The 23,352-nt window shown below is 47.5% G+C and overlaps 1 protein-coding gene across 2 annotated transcripts in view; it reads right to left on the reverse strand.

Annotated features, from left to right (window-relative positions):
• Positions 1-10,347: 10,347 nt before the first annotated feature.
• LOC146203539 (uncharacterized) overlaps positions 10,348-23,352 on the reverse strand; it is a 110,825-nt gene continuing 97,820 nt past the window's right edge. For both annotated transcript variants that reach the window (XM_084588834.1, XM_084588836.1), the window contains exon 13: positions 10,348-19,594. In XM_084588834.1, coding sequence (XP_084444960.1) covers positions 19,336-19,594 — 259 coding nt within the window. In that variant the 3' untranslated portion in view covers positions 10,348-19,335. The remainder of the gene's footprint in view (positions 19,595-23,352) is intronic.

Here is a 23,352-nt window from a genome sequence, read left to right on the forward strand (position 1 = left end):
TGTCCCAGGTACTAGATTCTGGACATCCGTACTAACCTCGCCGCAGCCACAACCCAGATGGGTGGTGAACACCTGACAACAGGACTATCTGCTTCAACTGCTCCTGAGTTGGTCATATCACTCAACGCAGCCGAACTCGTCCACCATAATAGACCTACCACCGCTACCCGGATTATGTCTATTCCCGCCGCTCTTCATCGCACTCTGAAAGAGTAATTCTCAAGCCCTGACGCTCAGACTCAGCCCACCAATCGTTTGTTGCTGCCCTACCGCCGTCGTTCTCTGTCGCCCCGATTTCGCCGCCCGTCATCGTCTGACCCGTATGCTCCATGTCGTTTGGAAAACTGATCACTGCAGTGTCTGGAGGTGATGCTGCTCCGATGACAGGAGCCGAAAACCCCTCAATTCTCCAGGTCCGACGGAACATGCCTAGCGTCGACGTGATCACTGTTACGGCTCTGATCGACATTCGGTATGAATTGTCTCCTTCATCGCCTAAGGAAGGTGCCCACTCCTGCCCCCTCAGCTTTGTCCGTGTCGCTGATGGTGGCACTTCTGCTGGCAGCTTCTTACGAAAGCCTGAAGAGGCAACCAACCAACCAAATATTTCCTGCGAGACTGGCATCATAGAAACTTTCAAAGAAGCCAGAATATTGCATGCATTTATTTTCTCATTAAAAGACTAGAAAAATTAAATGTGTGGGTCTTAAGCTACTGACATCATATTTTGCAGGAAAGGGAAGCCTCGCTGCCACTGCAACTATAATGCAAACATACTTAATATTCCCTTTTTTACTAATATCCTTACTTGATGCATTCGAGGTGTGCCATGAATAAATGACCTTGAGCACAACTATCTCTGAACCTTTGGGCAAGTTGTTGAGGATAGTGACATTTTGAGTAGACAGTGTTCAAATATTAACCTGATGTCGCTATTAATGATGTGCATCTAATGACGTGGGCCAGCAAATGCAGGCATCAATTGCAGATGCTTGAAGACATCACTAAGCACTGAAGCACTTCTCTGGGCGAATATAGCGACTGAACTATTTCTGAAAACGACATTTTTTGCTCTATTAACACAGCTGAAGCTCTACTACGAGTGCTCTTCAATCTACCAGCCTTGCACGAGCCTGTCAAAACGCATCTTTCAATAGGACATTACCATTCCAGAGATTATGATAGCATCCACCTCGTACAGAGAATTTCTAAAAGATAGGCCTTCGTAGGGTGGAAGAGTAGCTGTGATTATTAAAAACAATATAGAGGCTGTTTTGCTGGAAGAAGTAATTGATCTTGAATGCCTTTGTCTGAAGCAGTCTTGTTTACAGAGGAACGAGGATGAAGAGAGCAGTGGCGCAGGAAGGAGCGCGGCGCTAGGCTCGCACAGATTCATTAAACATCATCTCACAACCATCGAGCATCTTCTCTCTGTCCTCTATTTTCCTGTAGTCATCACTTGCCGCCACGCAACATTTGGTTGGAGGTGCGGCGTACGTTATCCCCATACTCGCCTTGAAGCATCGACGCTATTTGTAAGCCGGGACCATTGATCGAGGGCCCAGGGACATCGCCGAGCAGCTTTGCCCCAGACCGGGCCAACTACCACCGCCCAGCCCGGACCTGTGGTTGGTGTCAGTGGAATTCATGGTGGCTTCGAGGTCTTGCGTTCGAAGGGATTGTGAGTGAGACGAACGAGGAAGAAGAGGGCAGTGGTGCAGGCAGGAGCGCGGCGCTAGGCACCCACACAGATTCATTAAATGTCATCTCACGACCATCGAGCATCTTCTCTCTGCGCTCTGTTCTCCTGCCGTCATCGCTTGCCGCCACGTACCACTTGGTTGGAGGTGCGGCGTACGTCATCCCCATCCTCGCCTAGGAGCATCGACGCTATCCGTAAACCGGGACCACTGATCGAGGGCCCGGGGACATCGCCGAGCAGCTTCACCCCAGCCCTTCCAGCCAGACCTGACCAACTACCACCGCCCAGCCAAGACCTGTGGTTAGTGTCAGTGGAATTTATGGTTGCTTCGAGGTCTCGCCTTCGAAGAAATTGTGAGTGAGACGAACGAGGAAGAGGGCAGTGGCACAGGCAGGAGCGCGGCGCTAGGCCCGCACACAGATTCATTAAACGTCATCGCACGGCCATCGAGCATCTTCTCTCTGTCCTCTGTTCTCCTATCGTCATCGCTTGCCGCCACGTAACAATATAATGCTTACGCACAATTTTACCCAAGGGGTCCGTGAACAGACGCGAGTGTTTCATTTAGAAGCAGCTCAGTTTTAGATTAAGCATTTGTCCCCCATGCTTTCCATGAATGCACCGTATCTGTCAATAATGGACTTTTGGATCATGATGTAGTCAGAGTTTCTATGCCGATAAACCCGCTTGCCAGACCAGAAAAGTGTACATCGAAACTTGGATTTCACACGTGCGGATGACGCCTCAATCATTGAACATCTTGAAATGTGCATTGCGGAATTTAATGGCACTAACGCATGCGCACTGTGGAGTCAATTTAAGACAACATGTCACTATTGTATAGAGAAGCTTGTACCTAAAAAATACAAATTCATTCTAAAGCAGGTGCATGAGTAACTCTGAACATCATTCACCTAAAACACAGACTTAAGAGACTAAAGAAACAACGTGCACAGCAGAGCTAAATCAATAAGTTACGAGAATATCTAGCACTTTCTGTGCGTCGATCAAAAGATTATTACTTCAAGACAACGTTGCCAAATTTCATACGGAATGACAGCAGTAAAATCTGGCGCCACATTAGCGAGAAAACGTCTCCCATATCTGAAAAATCAATCGACGATTCTATGGTTACCAATGAGGATATATTGCTCATCATTTTAACAGTTACTTCCACAGCGTATTTTCAGAACCAAAGCCGTACAACGAGTCGAGCCCAACAGCTGCATATCCTTCAAAGGCTAGCTCTGCCTCGCATAACGGTGTGGTCTCCACGTTACTAAACATAAAAATTAAATCTTTCCCAGGACCCTACGATCTCCCAAATTCATTTCATCGTAGGTACACGGAATCACTGGCAAAATATCTCTCAATCATTTTTCGTATTTCTTTGTTAACAGGAAAAGTACATGATGACTCAAAAACAGCCAGAGATGTGCCTGCGTTTAAAAAAGGCGACTGCTGTCATGTAAAAAAACTACAGACCTATAACCTTAACATCACCTTGTTGCAAATTAATGGAACATATTGTCTATGTCAGGGGACGATGAGGACAAAGTGCTGTGCTCGCGTGTGGAATGTGGGCAACACCAGGACGACGAAGTGTGTGGGTGGTTCGTGCTGGGTGCCGCTGGCCAGAAGTTGGTCGTCTGTAGTCAGCAATCCATTTGTATATATTTGTTCATACATCCACTCTCTGTGTGCGTGTATCTACATTACATTATTGGTGGAGGTGCGGGGTGGCGTACAGCAAGCACGGAACTCCGCTTCGACTTCCCGGCTCTTTAGCCACGCCCAGCGAAGAGGCGGCATCATCGGCATCCCTCACCCCGGCTTTCATCACTGCCCATCCGCGTGATCCCAGAACCTTCAATGGAGTGGACGGTGCTGACGTGGAGGACTGGCTCGCTATGTACGAGCACGTGAGCGCACACAACACGTGGGACCCTACTATGAGGTTGGCTAAGGTCATTTTCTACACGACGGGCACTGCAACGGTCTGGTTCGAGTCCGACGAGGAACTAACCACTTGGGACCTCTGCAAGCGGACAGTTTCCGACTTCTTTGCTAAGCCAATCGGACATCACCTGACCGCGCAGAAGGAGCTCGCATGCCGAAAACAGTCTACAGAGTCATATGTATCAAACGTTCAGGACATTTTGGCTCTCTGCATGAAAGTTATCACCGCAATGTCAGAGAGTGATAAAGTTGATCATGTAATCAAGGGACTAGCAGACGAAGCTTTCAACTTCCTCGTGTACAAGGAATGCGGAATGGTTGACGCGATCCTAAAAGAATGCCGCTGGTTTGAACAAGCGGAAAGCCGCCGCATTTCCTCTCAGTTCACGCGGCTCCCGAACACGGTTGCGACGTCGTCCTGCAGGGATTCAACCCCATCTAGAAGCAGGACATAGTTGGGGAACCTGGGACCAGGTTCCCAAACTATCAGTGCCGGACAGTGCTCCTACGGTATCCCTTATACAGGCTGTTGTCCGGCAAGAATTCGCCAATCTTGGGGTTCAACCTGTATGCTCCTTTAGCTCCCCAGATGCTCGCCGTGTGTCCCAGGTACTAGATTCTGGACATCCGTACTAACCTCGCCGCAGCCACAACCCAGATGGGTGGTGAACACCTGACAACAGGACTATCTGCTTCAACTGCTCCTGAGTTGGTCATATCACTCAACGCAGCCGAACTCGTCCACCATAATAGACCTACCACCGCTACCCGGATTATGTCTATTCCCGCCGCTCTTCATCGCACTCTGAAAGAGTAATTCTCAAGCCCTGACGCTCAGACTCAGCCCATCAATCGTTTGTTGCTGCCCTACCGCCGTCGTTCTCTGTCGCCCCGATTTCGCCGCCCGTCATCGTCTGACCCGTATGCTCCATGTCGTTTGGAAAACTGATCACTGCAGTGTCTGGAGGTGATGCTGCTCCGATGACAGGAGCCGAAAACCCCTCAATTCTCCAGGTCCGACGGAACATGCCTAGCGTCGACGTGATCACTGTTACGGCTCTGATCGACATTCGGTATGAATTGTCTCCATCGCCTAAGGAAGGTGCCCACTCCTGCCCCCTCAGCTTTGTCCGTGTCGCTGATGGTGGCACTTCTGCTGGCAGCTTCTTACGAAAGCCTGAAGAGGCAACCAACCAACCAAATATTTCCTGCGAGACTGGCATCATAGAAACTTTCAAAGAAGCCAGAATATTGCATGCATTTATTTTCTCATTAAAAGACTAGAAAAATTAAATGTGTGGGTCTTAAGCTACTGACATCATATTTTGCAGGAAAGGGAAGCCTCGCTGCCACTGCATCTATAATGCAAACATACTTAATATTCCCTTTTTTACTAATATCCTTACTTGATGCATTCGAGGTGTGCCATGAATAAATGACCTTGAGCACAACTATCTCTGAACCTTTGGGCAAGTTGTTGAGGATAGTGACATTTTGAGTAGACAGTGTTCAAATATTAACCTGATGTCGCTATTAATGATGTGCATCTAATGACGTGGGCCAGCAAATGCAGGCATCAATTGCAGATGCTTGAAGACATCACTAAGCACTGAAGCACTTCTCTGGGCGAATATAGCGACTGAACTATTTCTGAAAACGACATTTTTTGCTCTATTAACACAGCTGAAGCTCTACTACGAGTGCTCTTCAATCTACCAGCCTTGCACGAGCCTGTCAAAACGCATCTTTCAATAGGACATTACCATTCCAGAGATTATGATAGCATCCACCTCGTACAGAGAATTTCTAAAAGATAGGCCTTCGTAGGGTGGAAGAGTAGCTGTGATTATTAAAAACAATATAGAGGCTGTTTTGCTGGAAGAAGTAATTGATCTTGAATGCCTTTGTCTGAAGCAGTCTTGTTTACAGAGGAACGAGGATGAAGAGAGCAGTGGCGCAGGAAGGAGCGCGGCGCTAGGCTCGCACAGATTCATTAAACATCATCTCACAACCATCGAGCATCTTCTCTCTGTCCTCTATTCTCCTGTAGTCATCACTTGCCGCCACGCAACATTTGGTTGGAGGTGCGGCGTACGTTATCCCCATACTCGCCTTGAAGCATCGACGCTATTTGTAAGCCGGGACCATTGATCGAGGGCCCAGGGACATCGCCGAGCAGCTTTGCCCCAGACCGGGCCAACTACCACCGCCCAGCCCGGACCTGTGGTTGGTGTCAGTGGAATTCATGGTGGCTTCGAGGTCTTGCGTTCGAAGGGATTGTGAGTGAGACGAACGAGGAAGAAGAGGGCAGTGGTGCAGGCAGGAGCGCGGCGCTAGGCACCCACACAGATTCATTAAATGTCATCTCACGACCATCGAGCATCTTCTCTCTGCGCTCTGTTCTCCTGCCGTCATCGCTTGCCGCCACGTACCACTTGGTTGGAGGTGCGGCGTACGTCATCCCCATCCTCGCCTAGGAGCATCGACGCTATCCGTAAACCGGGACCACTGATCGAGGGCCCGGGGACATCGCCGAGCAGCTTCACCCCAGCCCTTCCAGCCAGACCTGACCAACTACCACCGCCCAGCCAAGACCTGTGGTTAGTGTCAGTGGAATTTATGGTTGCTTCGAGGTCTCGCCTTCGAAGAAATTGTGAGTGAGACGAACGAGGAAGAGGGCAGTGGCACAGGCAGGAGCGCGGCGCTAGGCCCGCACACAGATTCATTAAACGTCATCGCACGGCCATCGAGCATCTTCTCTCTGTCCTCTGTTCTCCTATCGTCATCGCTTGCCGCCACGTAACAATATAATGCTTACGCACAATTTTACCCAAGGGGTCCGTGAACAGACGCGAGTGTTTCATTTAGAAGCAGCTCAGTTTTAGATTCAGCATTTGTCCCCCATGCTTTCCATGAATGCATCGTATCTGTCAATAATGGACTTTTGGATCATGATGTAGTCAGAGTTTCTATGCCGATAAACCCGCTTGCCAGACCAGAAAAGTGTACATCGCGTCTTGGATTTCACACGTGCGGATGACGCCTCAATCATCGAACATCTTGAAATGTGCATTGTGGAATTTAATGGCACTAATGCATGCGCACTGTGGAGTCAATTTAAGACAACATGTCACTATTGTATAGAGAAGCTTGTACCTAAAAAATACAAATTCATTCTAAAGCAGGTGCATGAGTAACTCTGAACATCATGCACCTAAAACACTGACTCAAGAGACTAAAGAAACAATGTCCACAGCAGAGCTAAATCAATAAGTTACGAGAATATCTAGAACTTTCTGTGCGTCGATCAAAAGATTATTACTTCAAGACGACGTTGCCAAATTTCATACGGAATGACAGCAGTAAAATCTGGCGCCACATTAGCGAGAAAACGTCTCCCATATCTGAAAAATCAATCGACGATTCTATGGTTACCAATGAGGATATATTGCTCATCATTTTAACAGTTACTTCCACAGCGTATTTTCAGAACCAAAGCCGTACGAGTCGAGCCCAACAGCTGCATATCCTTCACAGGTTAGCTTTACCTCACATAACGGTGTGGTTTCCACGTTACTAAACATAAAAATTAAATCTTTCCCAGGACCCTACGATCTCCCAAATTCATTTCATCGTAGGTACACGGAATCACTGGCAAAATATCTCTTAATCATTTTTCGTATTTCTTTGTTAACAGGAAAAGTACATGATGCCTGAAAGACAGCCAGAGTTGTGCCTGTGTTTAAAAAAGGCGACTGCTGTCATGTAAAAAAACTACAGACCTATAACCTTAACATCACCTTGTTGCAAATTAATGGAACATATTGTCTATGTCAGGGGACGATGAGGACAAAGTGCTGTGCTCGCGTGTGGAATGTGGGTAACACCAGGACGACGAAGTGTGTGGGTGGTTCGTGCTGGGTGCCGCTGGCCAGAAGTTGGTCGTCTGTAGTCAGCAATCCATTTGTATATATTTGTTCATACATCCACTCTGTGTGCGTGTATCTACATTACATGATTGGTGGAGGTGCGGGGTGGCGTACAGCAAGCACGGAACTCCGCTTCGACTTCCCGGCTCTTTAGCCACCCCCAGCGACGAGGCGGCATCATCGGCATCCCTCACCCCGGCTTGCATCACAGCCCATCCGCGTTTTCCCGGAACATTCAATGGAGTGGACAGTGCTGACGTGGAGGACTGGCTCGCTATGTACGAGCACGTGAGCGCACACAACAGGTGGGACCCTACTATGAGGTTGGCTAAGGTCATTTTCTACAGAACGGGCACTGCAATGGTCTGGTTCGAGTCCGACGAGGAACTAACCAGTTGGGACCTCTGCAAGCGGACACTTTCTGTCTTCTTTGGTAAGCCAATCGGACATCACCTGGCCGCGCAGGAGGAGCTCGCATGCCGAAAACAGTCTACAGAGTCATATGTATCATATGTTCAGGACATTTTGGCTCTCTGCATGAAAGTTATCACCGCAATGTCAGAGAGCGATAAAGTTGATCATGTAATCAAGGGACTAGCAGACGAAGCTTTCAACTTGCTCGTGTACAAGGAATGCGGAATGGTTGAAGCGATCCTAAAAGAATGCCGGTTTGAACAAGCGGAAAGCCGCCGCATTTCCTCTCAGTTGACGCGGCTCCCAAACACGGTTGCGACGTCGTCCTGCGGGGATTCAACCCCATCTATAAGCAGGACATAGAAGCAGTTTCTCCCAGGTTCCCTAACTATCAGTGCCGGACAGTGCTCCTATGGTATCCCTTATACAGGATGTTGTCCGGCAAGAATACGCCAATATCGGGGTCCAACCTGTATGCTCCTTTAGCTCCCCAGATGCTCGCCGTGTGTTCCAGGTACTAGATTCTGGACATCCGTACTAACCTCGCTGCAGCCACAACCCAGATGGGTGGTGAACACCTGAGTACAGGACTATCTGCTTCAATTGCTCCTGAGTTGGTCATATCACTCAACTCAGCCGAACTCGTCCACCATTATAGACCTACCACCACTACCCGGATTATGTCTATTCCCGCCACTCTTCATCGCACTCTGAAACAGTAATTCTCAAGCCCTGACGCTCATACTCAGCCCACCAACCGTTTGTTGCCGCCCTACCGTCGTCGTTTTCCGTTGCCCCGATTTCGCCGCCCGTTATCGTCTGACCCGTACGCTCGATGTCGTTCGGAAAACTGATCACTGAAGCGTCTGGAGGTGATGCTGCTTGATGACAGGACCCGAAAACCCCTCAATTCTCCAGGTCCGACGGAACATGCCTAGCGTCGACGTGATCACTGTTACGGCTCTGATCGACATTTGGTATGAATTGTCTCCTTCATCTGGTACTTCCTTCATCGCCTTCAGGGTCAAAGGAAGTACCTTTGCAAGACAAACAGAACCACCTTTGCAGGCTGCGAGGTTCGAAACTGAGTTTGGGCCCACTGCGGAGGAGGGGCGCGCAGCGGGGTTTACGGAACTTCTCCCAAACGCACACCCCTGAAAAAGCCGAGCGCCAGGCCGGGGGACGCTTGTACCCATTTTTACCGGTGGGTGTCCGGCGGTGGGTTTCGAACTAACCACCTCCCGCAGCCGAGACGGGCGCTGCCAGAAGATCAAATCAGTCGATATTGTCGACCATAAACCCTGACTGCTCATTGGAGGGTCAAATTCTAAAGTTAAAGCTCAGCTACTTTGGTCATCTGATGAGAAGAGAGGAGTCGCTGGAGAAAGATTTGATGTTGGGAAAGGTTGAGGGTCGCCGGAGAAGGGGTAGGCAGCGCACGCGATGGTTAGATGGCATTCTCGAGGCATTGCAGATGAAGCTATGTGATGTTAAGAAGATAGTGAGAGACCGGAAAGCGTGGCGTGACATGGTCCATAGGGTCACGAAGAGTCGGACATGACTGAACGCCTGAACTGAACTGAACTGTCTCCTTCATCGCCTAAGGAAGGTGCCCACTCCTGCCCCCCCAGCTTTGTCCGTGTCGCTGATGGTGGCACTTCTGCTGGCAGCTTCTTACGAAAGCCTGAAGAGGCGACCAACCAACCAAATATTTCCTGCGAGACTGGCATCATAGAAACTTTCAAAGAAGCCAGAATATTGCCTGCATTTACTTTCCCATTAAAAGGCTAGAAAAATTAATTGTGTGGGTCTTAAGCTACTGACATCATATTTTGCAGGAAAGGAAAGCTTCGCTGCCACTGAAACTATAATGTAACATACTTAATATTCCCTTTTTTACTAATATCTTTACTTGATGCATTTGAGGTGTGCCATGAATAAATGACCTTGAGCACAACTATCTCTGAACCTTTGGGCAAGTTGTTGAGGATAGTGACCTTTTGAGTAGACAGTGTTCAAATATTAACCTGATGTGGCTATTAATGATGTGCATCTAATGACGTGGGCCAGCAAATGCAGGCATCAATTGCAGATGCTTGAAGACATCACTAAGCACTGAAGCACGTCTCTGGGCGAATACAGCGGCTGAACTATTTCTGGAAACGACATTTTTTGCTCTATTAACACAGCTGCAGCTCTGCTACGAGTGCTCTTCAATCTACCAGCCTTACACGAGCCTGCCAATACGCATCTTTCAATAGGACATTACCATTCCAGAGATTATGATAGCATCCCCCTCGTACAGAGAATTTCTAAAAGATAGAGGGTGGAAGAGTAGCTGTGATTATTAAAAACAATATAGAGGCTGTTTTGCTGGAAGAAGTAATTGATCTTGAATGCCTTTATCTGAAGCAGTCTTGTTTACAGAGGAACGAGGAAGAAGAGAGCAGTGGCGCAGGAAGGAGCGCGGCGCTAGGCTCGCGCAGATTCATTAAACGTCATCTCACAACCATCGAGCATCTTCTCTGTCCTCTATTCTCCTGTAGTCATCACTTGCCGCCACGCAACATTTGGTTGGAAGTGCGGCCTACGTTATCCCCATACTCGCCTTGAAACATCGACGCTATTTGTAAGCCGGGACCATTTATCGAGGGCCCAGGGACATCGCCGAGCAGCTTTGCCCCAGAACGGGCCAACTACCACCGCCCAGCCCGGACCTGTGGTTAGTGTCAGTGGAATTTATCATTGCTTCGAGGCCTCGCCTTCGAAGAAATTGAGTGAGACGAACGAGGAAGAGGGCAGTGGCGCAGGCAGGAGCGCGGCGCTAGGCCCGCACACAGATTCATTAAACGTCATCGCACGGCCATCGAGCACCTTCTCTCCGTCCTCTGTTCTCCTATCGTCATCGCTTGCCGCCACGTAACAATATAATGCTTACGCACAATTTGACCCAAGGGGTTCGTGAACAGACGCGAGTGTTTCATAGAAACAGCTCAGTTCTAGATTCAGCATTTGTCCCCGATGCTTTCCATGAATGCACTGTATCTGTCAATAATGGACTTTTGGATCTTGATGTAGTCAGCGTTTCTGTGCCGATACACCCGCTTGCCAGACCAGAAAAGTGTACATCGCGTCTTGGATTTCACACGTGCGAATGACACCTCAATCATCGAACATCTTGAAATGTGCATTGCGGAATTTAATGGCACTAACGCATGCGCACTGTGGAGTCAATTTAAGACAACATGTCACTATTGTATAGAGAAGCTTGTACCTAAAAAATACAAATTTATTCTAAAGCAGGTGCATGAGTAACTCTGAACATCATTCACCTAAAACACAGACTTAAGAGACTAAAGAAACAACGTGCACAGCAGAGCTAAATCAATAAGTTACGAGAATATCTAGCACTTTCTGTGCGTCGAACAAAAGATTATTACTTCAAGACGACGTTGCCAAATTTCATACGGAATGACAGCAGTAAAATCTGGCGCCACATTAGCGAGAAAACATCTCCCATATCTGAAAAATCAATCGACAATTCTATGCTTACCAATGAGGATATTATTGCTCATCATTTTAAGTTACTTCCACAGCGTATTTTCAGAACCAAAGCCGTACGAGTCGAGCCCAACAGCTGCATGTCCTTCACAGGTTAGCTTAACCTCGCATAACGGTGTGGTTTCCACGTTACTAAACATATAAATTAAATCTTCCCCAGGACCCTACGATCTCCCAAATTCATTTCTTCGTGGGTACGCGAAATCACTGGCAAAATATCTCTTGATCATTTTTCATACCTTAACATCATCTTGTTGCATATTAATGGAACATATTGTCTGTCAAGGGACGATGAGGGCAATGTGCTGTGCTCGCGTGTGGAATGTGGGGAACACCAGGACGACGAAGTGTGTGGGTGGTTCGTGCTGGGCGCCGCTGGGCAGAAGTTTGTCGTCTGTAGTCAGCAATCCATTTGTATATACGTATTTGTTCATACATCCACTCGCTGTGTGCGTGTATCTACATTACATTATTGGTGGAGGTGCGGGGTGGCCTACAGCAAGCACGGAACTCCGCTTCGACTTCCTGGCTCTGTAGCCATGCCCAGCGAGGAGGCGGCATCATCGGCATCACTCACCCCTGCTTTCATCACTGCCCATCAGCGTGATCCTGGAATTTTCAATGGAGTGGACAGTTCTGACGTGAAGGACTGGCTCGCTATGTATGAGCACGTGAGTGCACACAACAGGTGGGACCCTACTATGAAGTTTGCTGCTAAGGTAATTTTCTACGTGACGGACACTGCAAGGGTCTGGTTCGAGACCAACGAGGAGGAGCTAACCAGTTGGGACCTCTGCAAGCGGAAACTCTCTATGAAAACTGAATGGCTGGGGCCGCAAGTTCGTACTGCTGGCGGTCACCTTACGACACCAATCGGACGGTGCACTGCTCAAGTAGCCATCACCGATTCAGCCTTTGTAGCTTTTGTTCGTTATCCTGTCGCACTGCTGCAAGGACCTCATATTCGGCATGGACTTTTACGTGATCATGCCTCCCAATCCAAAGGAATTCAAGCCGACCGGACCATCTGGGAGCGGAGTTTCTTTGTCCACCACTTCAATGCTACTGTCATTCAATGATGGAATGCATGGATTGGGTTCTCTAAAATGCAGGTTGAGGAAGCGTTGGGCGGTCGACCGGACGGCGCCGAAATGGCAGACACGGTCCCTGCTTTTCCTGTTGCTATGCGGTGGCCACGTTAGCTGTCACACTTGTCAGTGGCGAAACGTAACAGCGTCCATCCCGGAACCATACTTGGGGAGGCAAATTCCAGGGGAGTTGTCAGCATGCTCCATTGGCACTTTTGAGTGCGCCATGCCCACATTAGCCCGTTGCTGGCGCGGAGGACTGGCGGCAGGGGCGAAACAATATTGGATTCTATGGAACTCGCCTTTAAGCTCGAAAGAGAGAAAATTTCGATGTCAAAGTAGCCAATTGAGATGTTAGTAAAATCAAAACTTGGGAACAGGCTGCCGTTATAGAAAGCACTGCTGTAGGATGTCACCTTCGGCAATAACAGCGGACATAACTGCATAGAAAGGAGGGCAATTCAGGATTGTTCACACGTGGTGATATACCTTCCCATATATTATTTTTGGGGAAACCCAGGGAAGAGTATCATTCAGTGGCATCAAAGTCTTGAGGGGTATTCACACGAGGGAGAAACCGTTTCCTGGCGGTCCCTCGGTGGTGGGGTGGCTTTTTTAACGCTGGCGCAAAATCTCCCCCGGGAGGTGAGTACCACTCCGAAAGTGTGACGGGAGGTAGTAGGAGCAAAGAAGATTCCGAACGCGACCGGCAAAAGTAGAACTGCGTGGAGAAGCACCGACCTCAGAAGCGGTTAGTAACTTGGCAAATAACTCGCCATGTTGGCAAATAACTTGCTAGCACCTCAGTCAGGGATTGCACGGTAACCGAAGGGGAGGAGCTGGCCGTTGCTCTAGCGGTGGTAGCTGGGTATCGAAGCAACACGTCCCTTACCATTCTTACAGATTCGATAAAAGCGTACCGTAACTACATGAACGGCCGCATAGGTTGCGCCGCGCTCAGGCTCCTCCAGTGCGCGACCCAATCAAAAGTCACACACAACGTCTACTGGGTGCCAGGACACACCGACATAGCGGGGAACGAACGCGCCGATAAGGTAGCTCGAGAGTACACGGGCGGAGCTTGCTCCCAATAGGACGATCTACCCCAGCGGGTCGGCCCTACGTACTCAGACATTCTGAACTACTATAAGGGGGTATGGATCCGCTATCCGCCACCTCATCGGGATCTAACAACAAGAGGCAGTGTACTGGCGAAGACTGCAGACAGGAACATTCCCTAACCTACATATACTAAGCAAAATTTACCCGTCAGAATATCGGGACACCTGCCCATGGTGTGGTAGCAAACCTTCGTTAATACCACATCACGTGACAATGTAGAAATAATGATACCTTTCGTAAAGACCCGAGTGTGGAACAGTGGGAGAGCCGGCTCTCCAGTGGCGATCTGGATTGCCAACTAGGTCTAATCCAGCACGCCCAGCGAGCAGCGAAGCTCAGCGGAGCCCTGGAATAGGGGCACCGACCCTGTGAGAAGACGGAAGATGGATGATTCTGCTCTTAGTACAAGACCTTCCTAGAGAAATTAACGTATTTCCTATCCTATCCTATCGAGATGTGTAGCATACGCAGGATTATGTACATCTGCTGTAGGATGTCACATTCGGCAATAACAGCGCACATAACTGCATAGAAAGGGTAATTCAGGATTGTTCACCTGTGGTGATATACCATCCCATATATTATTTGGGGGGAAAACCAAGGAAGAGTATCATTCAATAGGCATCAAAGTCTTAAGGGGTGTTCACAAGAGGAAGAAACCGTTTCTCGGGGGTCCCTCGGTGGTGGGGGGCTTTTTTAACGCTTGCACAAATTCTCCCTCGGGAGGAAGGGTGTCCGCGGCCTTTTTCGCTAGGCTGGCATCTTCACGGGTCACCGAAAGCGCGACCAGCCCAGGGTCAACTTTTTTATTTCGCTTGCAGTGAAACAAAGAAAACAGCCAGATAGGAAATGCTACAGTTGACCCTGTAACGGCTAGCTGCTTGTGCCTGCCGGTCTTGGTAGCCTGATAAGTTGCGAGCCAGCGACTTCTATGCTATGTTGCAAATTCATTCCTTGTTTGTCCGAAAATCTGCTAAATTGTTTGGTAAGCCAAACGGACATCACCTGGCCGCGCAGAAGGAGCCCGTATGCTGAAAACAATAGTCTACAGAGACGTATGTGTCATACATTCAAGATATTTTGGCTCTCTGCAAGGAAGTTGATACCGCATTGCCAGAGTGAAAGTTGATCATGGAATTAAAGGAATAGCAGACGAAACTTTCAACTTGCTCGTGTACAAGGACTACGTAACGGTTGACGCAATCATAAAAGAATGCCGATGGTTTGAACAAGCGGAAAGCCGCCGCATTTCCTCTCAGTTCACGCGGCTGCCGAACACGGTTGCGACGTCGCCCTGCGTGCATTGAACCCCATCTTGCCATCTGCCAATATCAGACAGCCTGAGACGACTTGTGCGTCGGGAGCTACAAGCAGTTTCTCCCAAAGTTTCCCCAACTATCGATGCCGGACAGTGCTCCTACGGTATCCCTTATACAGGCTGTTGTCCGGCAAGAATTCGCCAATCTCGGGGTCCAACCTGTATGATCCATTAGCTCCCCAGATGCTCGCCGTGTGTCCCCGGTACTTGGTTCTGGACATCCGTACTACCCTCGCCGCAACCGCAACCCAGATGAGTGGTGAACACCTGACAACAGGCCTATCTGCTTTAACGGCTGCCGACTCTCTAACATCTCTCGCCACTGCCGGACTCATCCACCATCGACCTACCGCCGCTACCCGGACTATGTTATAGTGCCCGCCGACGCTACAGAGCGGAGGTGCCGAGATCAGCGTTACCAGCCGTGTTAGGAGGAAAATAAAGATGTACAGCACGTGCTTGGAGCGCAAGCTTGGCACGGGCTGTTCAGAACGAGAAGCCTGCCACGCTGGTCCTCTTGCTTAGTGCTCCGCTGCGACCCCCAAATTTGTAACAATATCTATTCCCGCCACTCTTCATCGGACTCTGAAACAGCAATACTCAAGCCCCGACGCTCAGACTCTGCTCACCAACTGTTCGTCGCCCCCCTACCGTCGTCGCTCCCCATCGCCCCGATCTCGCCGCCCGTCATTTTCTGACCCGTATGCTCGATGTCGTTCGGAAAACTGATGGCTGCACCGTTGAGAGGTGATACTGCTCTGAAGACCCGACCCGAAAACCCTCCAATTCTCCAGGCCCGACGAAACATGCCTAGCGTCGACGTGATCACTGCTACAGCTCTGATTGACATCCAGTGTGAATTCCAGTCTCTGCCATCGCCTAAGGAAAATTCTTACTCCTGCCCCCTCAGCTGTTGTCCGTCACTGATGGTGGCACTTCTGCTGGCAACTTTTACAAAAGCCTGAAGAGGCGAGCAACCAACCAAATATTTCCTGCGAGACTGGCATCACAAAAACTTAAAAAAATATCCAGAATATTGCCTGCATTTTTTCCTCATTAAGGGGGGACGCGGGCTTTGAAATTCGAAAAATCACGAAAAAGTCGGCTTTTCAAAAAGTACATATCTCGGCTGTATATGTTATAAACTACCTTTCCTATAATTATAAATGCCTAATTCATCGTGGAACTGCTTTATATTAAATATACAACTAGGCGTGGCAGCCCCAGAGTCGCGAGTGAACGGCAAATGTACCCAAACTTTACGCGCGCGCCATTTCTCTGCCGCTGAGCCGAGCGCCGCCATCTTGGTCTTGTTTTGTTTGTGAATGCTTGTCCTTTTCCATATTGCCTTCGCCGGCGGCGTCCGCGGCATAGCAGAAGCATGGCTCGCTTGTGATTGGGGGCCTTACAGGGATTGTTGAGCTTCCCGCGTCTCGAATTCGGGCTGTGATTGGACACAGCGCGCGCTCCGTGAGAACGCGGGGGATCGCGCGACTGCTATTGGCTGCTGCGCGCGCTGACGCGGTGGCCCCTCCCCGGTGTGTCGTCTGCCTACTGAGCTGGCGTTCTTTGTGCGCTCGCTGAATCGCTTCACGTTTCACCATTTTGAGATCACCGTGATCATCGCTCGTTACGAATTCTAGTGGCGTGTTTTGAACGGTTATGTGCACTTCGTGGATTATTGCACGGTCGGCCACGATGCGCGCTAAGAAGTTCAAAACACTGCATACGTCGTCGTTCTGTGAATGCCGTCAGAATCGCGAAGTTAGTGAAGGGCGTTGCCAACGGGCGCAGAGACGCTTCTATTAGTGCTGCTTCTGCTACATCACTACTAGACCGACTGCGTTGCCCCTTCCAACTGCGTATCTTTCGCGTCAACGTAAGGAGCCGGCGTTTGAAGCGTGCCTGCTGTACCGGCCATATCAACCTCGGCGATCTCGGCCTCCCGTATCGCGTCTCATCGCAAGCGATAACGCGTCGTCAGCGTCGTCCGCTGTTCGCATGAAAATGCACTTTTCGAGGGAATCGGGGAGGTGGAGGCACAACGTGCTGCAGTGAAAGACAAACTTTAGACTTGAAAATGCTGTTTTAAACTTCAAGTGCCATTTTCTCAGAATTAATTTTTTTCATGGTATGGTTGCTTATTCCCGCAGTATTTCTGGAACCGCTAATCGGATTCCCACCTGGTTTTTTTATTGTGTGCCTGAATAAATTTCAGAGGGCAAGACAAGCTCATTTTTTCAAATTATTGAGTCTGGAATTTATAATAATCAATCAAAATTAGGCTAATGCAAGTCCAATTAGTGGCACTAACCTCAATGCACTGCTAAAATTTTTCAGCAGGGAAATTTAAAAAAAGGGCTCCGTCTTGCCCTGTGGTACCTATTCAGGAACCTTCATAATGAATTTCATAGTGCCAACACATTTTGCAAGTTCACCAGGCATGGTACAAGGAACCCATGTGAACCATTCTGATATACTTCTTGATATACTTCTGATATACTTCTGATACACTTGAGTACCAATGTGCGCAGCTCCATGAAACTTTGCAGTTATTCAAATAGCTGTGCCACGAGTCTACCCTGAAAATTTCATTCAATTATCTCAAGAAACAACAAAGTTGGTATTCAAAGGTAGCCTCCCCTCTTAAAAGGCTAAAAAAATTAAACGTGTGGCTCTTAAGCTTCTGACATCATATTTTGCTGGAAAGGGAAGCCTGGCTGCCACTGAAATTATAATGTAATGTACTTAATATTCCCTCATGTACTAATATGCTTACTTGATGCATTTGAGGTGTACCATGAATAAATGACCTTGACCACAACTATCTCTGAACCTTTGGGCAAGCTGTTGAGGACAGTGACCTTTTGAGTAGACAAGTGTTCAAATATTAATCTGATGTAGCTATTAATGACGCGCATCTAATGACGTGGGCCAGCAATTGCAGGCATCAATTGCAGATGCTTGAAGACATCACTAAGCACTGAAGCATGTCTGTACGAGTATACAGTGACTGAACTATTTGTGAAAGTGACATTTTTTCGGTCTATTAACACAGCTGAAGCCCTGCTACGAGTGCTCTTCAAACTACCAGCACTACCAGCCTTACACGAGTCTGTCAATGGGCATCTTTCAATAGGACGTCTACCACTCCAGAGATTATGATAGCATCCACACTGTAGCAAGCTGGGATGCGGTAATCACACAAAGTTGCAAAGCACAGTATGAAGCATCCCTGCTGAGTCAAAACAGGCTGCATAACCCTTAAAAACTTTGGCAGCATCAAGGCAATGTTTCTGCAGCTACCTGTGCCAATAACATTGCACTCATGATAAAAAAGTGGCATAAAATGTGCGGGCAGGATATAACAGGTACAACTATTTCATTAGGCAACACTTTACACGGCCGATGTGAAAAGCTTGCTGAACTTGATACAGAACAGCATCTGAGCAGAAATAAAGATGATGCTTCTCTATCTTCAATGGTTGATAATTTTTCATTCTACTTATAAATTATGGAATACTTAGCATGCTATTCAAAGGCAGTGAAATGAGCTACGCCAGCTGCACTGAACAGGCTATGATTGCATGAAGATAGCGTGCCTGCGTTAAGTGGATGAGGAGAACCTGTGCAGCAAAACCCTGTATGTGGTGCGTATATAGCTTTGCCTTTTCTTATTTTCTCACAACTTGAACCCAAACAAGAGTTCAGTGACCATGTGTACCAAGTAGGCATCTATGCGTGCCTCGTACTCAGTGACAACTTTATGTGGTAGCACTAAGATGCCTGCACATGCATTTCACTTGTCTATACACAGGAGCATAAAGAAAGAATAAAAAAAAAATATATGCAAAATACCTCAACAGAACCAAACAAAGACGAAAAGTAACTCACAAATTTCACGTCACTTATACAAGCAGAACAATATTTCACCAGAATTAATAGTAATGTTGCATATCGAATTTACATTTGCATTATGCCACCAATTAAAGCTAAGCTGGTCTGTTTCAGATGTTTACAGAACCAGGCTTTTTTTTTTTTAAATGCTAATCTTTTGCGGGACTAGCACACTAATATGCTAAACGAGTGAGAGTAATATTCTTGCGAGACTAGATGACAAGCTTAACAAACGAGCCGTTCAAATTTAGTGTACTGCTTCCACCAGCAGAGAGCGACAGGCTTTAGCTATACCTTCAAGTTTGCTACCACTCAAAGTCGGGCCTAAGTATGATTCGGTCCCAATCACTGTTGGGAAGAGGAGGACTTGGAGCCCTGAGGAGAGTCACTACCACCAGAAGATAATGAGGATCCCCGCAAAAAGGAGCGGAAAGTGATGTCTTTGAGGGGCCCTCGGCGAAACAGGCTTGATGCCTGTGGACCTCGTGCTTTGGTGGAACTTTCCTTGCTGGCCAGGTTTTTTGGATCTGGGCCTCGACGCAAGCTGGGATCTGGGCCTCGTCGGTTGTCAGGGTCTGGACCTTGCCATGGCATATATTCACGCCTACAAAAAAGAAAGAAATCCCAAAGTGCCATTGAATTTATCCTAAAAAATGCAAACATGCACTCATTATCGCTAGAAGACAGGGAAAAAAAATATTCCCATGAAAAGCACTGGAACAATTCCATTTTGGAATAACAGCGCGAAGGACGAGGACGAAGATAGAAGGACACAAACACAGCCTCGTCCTTCGCGCTGTTATTCCAAAATGTATTACCAACTAGCCGGCACCTCAACGCTTGTTAACAATTCCAGTCTTCGTAGATGTGGAGGTGTGTGCTACACGTGAAAATAATTCAGATTTCTGCATGACGTAAAACTTCTGAATTGAAATTCTGAAAGACCCTGAAAGATTTCTGAAAGAGTCCTTTGTATTCTATCTTTGTAAGCAGTTACCTTGCTGCTTCAGCAAAAGCGACTTTGGTTCTGGCGAGTTTTTTGGTGGTTTCAAACTAGCGGCATTGTTGCACAACCACTCAATCTGTTTTTCACTGTCTTACAGTTTTCAACTCCAAACAGTGGCTGAAATCCCTATCGGTTCCTCACTTTTCACGTTCTACTTGTTTTGTTATGTTTTTGCAATGAGTATTCTTGATTTGATGAATTGTCTTAATGCCCGACCAAATGAGATAGGCTGATTTGAGTCCTTTGTTGTGATATTTAGATAGCACAAGGCATCACAGAAACTAATATGGTTGCAGGACACATCTGGTTTAGTATCTCCACTTCCCAATGATTCAATTTACAATCATTAGCATTGCCAAATCCCCCCTAGCACTTACAAACTAGTTTAGAAAACGATTTGCTTTGAAGGAATACCATAAGGTCTACCAGTCCACGTCTGTGTGATCAGAGAGAAACAGACACCATTTCTTTTCTTGCGTATGGTAAAAGGAAGGCAATGACATTTGCCAATGGTGACAGCAGAGCGCATAGTTTTTACACTTCCTTCCTACACAGCAGCACTAGCCTGTGAGGCAAAAGCTTTCTAATGTGACATATAAATAGTTAAGTGCTGGATTTGCATAAAAGCAAGCAGTTCGAGTTGCTTCTCCTAGTGAAATCTGCTGTGATTTAAAGTTGATGACTCTAACTGGAATCGCAGGCCCTGAAAGGGCCAGGAATAAGCTGATGGTAGCCTTCGGTCATTTTTAAGGAAACAGACAACTGCAGACATAATGCATATCACAGAGAAGGGGCAACCACAAGTGCTTGGCGCCCCGCTGGGGTGGCGCAGTGGTTACGGCACTCGACGTCTGTTCCCAAGAATACGGGATCGAATCCCGGCCTCGGCGACCGCTTTTCTATGGAGGCAAAAAGCAAGGCGCCCATGTGCTGTGCAATGTCAGTGCACGTTAAAGAACCCAAGGTGGTTGAAATTTTCAGTCCTCTACTACGGCGTCTCTCATAGCCCGAGTCGCTTAGGGACGTTAAACCCCACAAACCAAACCAAACAAGTGCTTCGGGTCATCCCATTTTTCATGCTCTGTCATATTTATTTGTGCTCACCTGTTTTTGCAAACGTCATGCACAAATAACCCAAAGTGAAGTCCTATTATGCCTTCAGTTTGCTACAATGGCTTCACAGTATTGGGTGCGAGGACATACCGTGGTGTCACCTCTCGGCAGCCCCGCGTGACACACTAACAGTGTGATAACACACGTTGAACTGCTGCTATGCGATCGTTTCCTATACAGTTTGGTTGCACACTAATGCTGCATTCACATATTTATTTATTTACGCTTTGGTTTAGGCCTGTTTAGGCTTAATTTGAGGTATTAGGCCCATTCATTTAGCAAGACAGCACTTCATCCATAGAATCAGCTTGCTGCCAAAGCGTGGGCCTGACCGATAAGTTTACTTGGACGAGGACGCAGACTGCGGCCAGCGCTGTTGTTGCCATTATGGAAGGAACTGAAGCTTTCTCACAACCTGCAGTAGAAAGCTGCCAGTGAATCTCAATTATAAGGATTCTTTGCTAGAGGAAGCAGAGCTGCCAGGCACCTGACAGATGTTGAGCGCCTTCAAGTAGCGCTGGCGGAAGCGGTGCCGTTCAGAACAGAAAAGGAAGACATGGTTTAATTTTTATAGCAAGTATGACTAAGTGCTTCCCACGCAGCGAATTCTTGTGCACTGACTATCTCGTCATTGGCAATCATGGTTCGGGCACGCATATTTGTTTTCCCCACGCAAAGTAGCTTTTTTGCCGACGCATACCTGAGCTTATCACAACATTCTATTTCGAATTTATTCGTGTACTCTGACATTTGAAATTACATCAGCACCACAGACAGTGCCTGAGACAATTCATGATGCACACTGTTGCCCATGGCTGCAGAATCTTTAGTTCTCAGTGAAACTTCTGTGTCAACGCCTTCATTTAAAAGAATGAGACCTTGTCTTCCGCACGATCCTTCCTTATTCTGAAAACATACAGATCAGTGAAGGCAGCATCTTTTCCATCTTGTCGGCAATAGGTCTTCGTTAGCTTCACAAGTGATGAACGCAAATTAAAACGCGCGTGCCATTCCTTCTGCCACTACTCACCGAACTATTTAGCGCGAACTTTATGGATGAAATCCTGCTCGCTGAAATGTCTGCTGCACACATGATAATAATCACTCGCTGCTTTGCCCATTCAAATCTTGAATAAGGAAGATTCTGTGAGCTTATTTTTTTGGGTAGTAATGGAGCTTGAGCTGGGTTCCGACGTTAAGTCCGTATAGAGAGCAATAGCGGACCCTGGCAACAGCTTAAATAAACTTCAGCAACGATGCAAGATCAAAAAGTGCAATGCTAGTTATAAAACAAAACTATAGAAAAAAAAAAAAAAAGCGACTATTAGCGCGCACAAATTCAACCGAGCGTCTGCTCCAGCAGCAGCAAGAGGAATCACGCGATCCCACTTGCTCCCCTGCCGTTCGCTTCAGTGGTGGCGCTCGCGCCAAATAATGAGCCGTGTATCAAATGATGCTTTTCTGCATGACAATGTTATCCAGTAGGAAATAGGTAAGCCAAACCAAAGGCTACGCTCTACTTGTCTTGAGTGCATGTTCTGTGGGTAGCTGTGCAAAACCAAGCGGTCGACCCAACTCCGTGCATGAAAAGTGATTATAAGAGCACTGACAGGAGAAGCACAATGTTAAGGAGTGATGTTTTATATGTGGAATGCTCGGCTGAATGGGGCATTCTGAATGTTTGATACAATCAATAAGCAAATTTATCCAAGATCAACTAAATAGTTTAGAATAATGCTCAGATCCCTTCTGGTTACTTCCATCCAAGAATGAATGTGAGCAGCAAGTGGGCGCCAAACATTTGCAGAATCGTCTGTGTAGTAAGGACATCATTAGAGAGAGAATTCAGCCATGGGGGAAGTGGGGGGAGGGAGGCACTGTGCCAATAAGTGCCAATCTTAAGAGAATATCAGCCACTACCAGATTCTGAATACAACAGTCTCATTCACTTTTAACAAAGGTGCATTTGGTGGGTGTGGAACATAATGGTATATATATTTATTTTAAGCCTGTTACGCTATCCACAGAATACTGCAATTTTTTTTCTTGCTAAATCCTTAAACTTGACATTTTCCGAACAACAAAATTAGTGGTGTTAATCATGGCCAAGTTAATTATAGGTGACTAAATTTCTCACAAACACAATCACTGTTGAACCTGGTCGCCTAAAACATGGTACACAGTACGCTGCTACTGGTCCTAGACTTGGATTTGGCTTAATGACATTTTAACCAACTTTCATA

Source organism: Amblyomma maculatum, chromosome 1 (genome assembly GCF_055883805.1).
Source record: "Amblyomma maculatum isolate TAMU_Amacu chromosome 1, ASM5588380v1, whole genome shotgun sequence".
Taxonomy (NCBI): Eukaryota; Metazoa; Arthropoda; class Arachnida; order Ixodida; family Ixodidae; genus Amblyomma; species Amblyomma maculatum.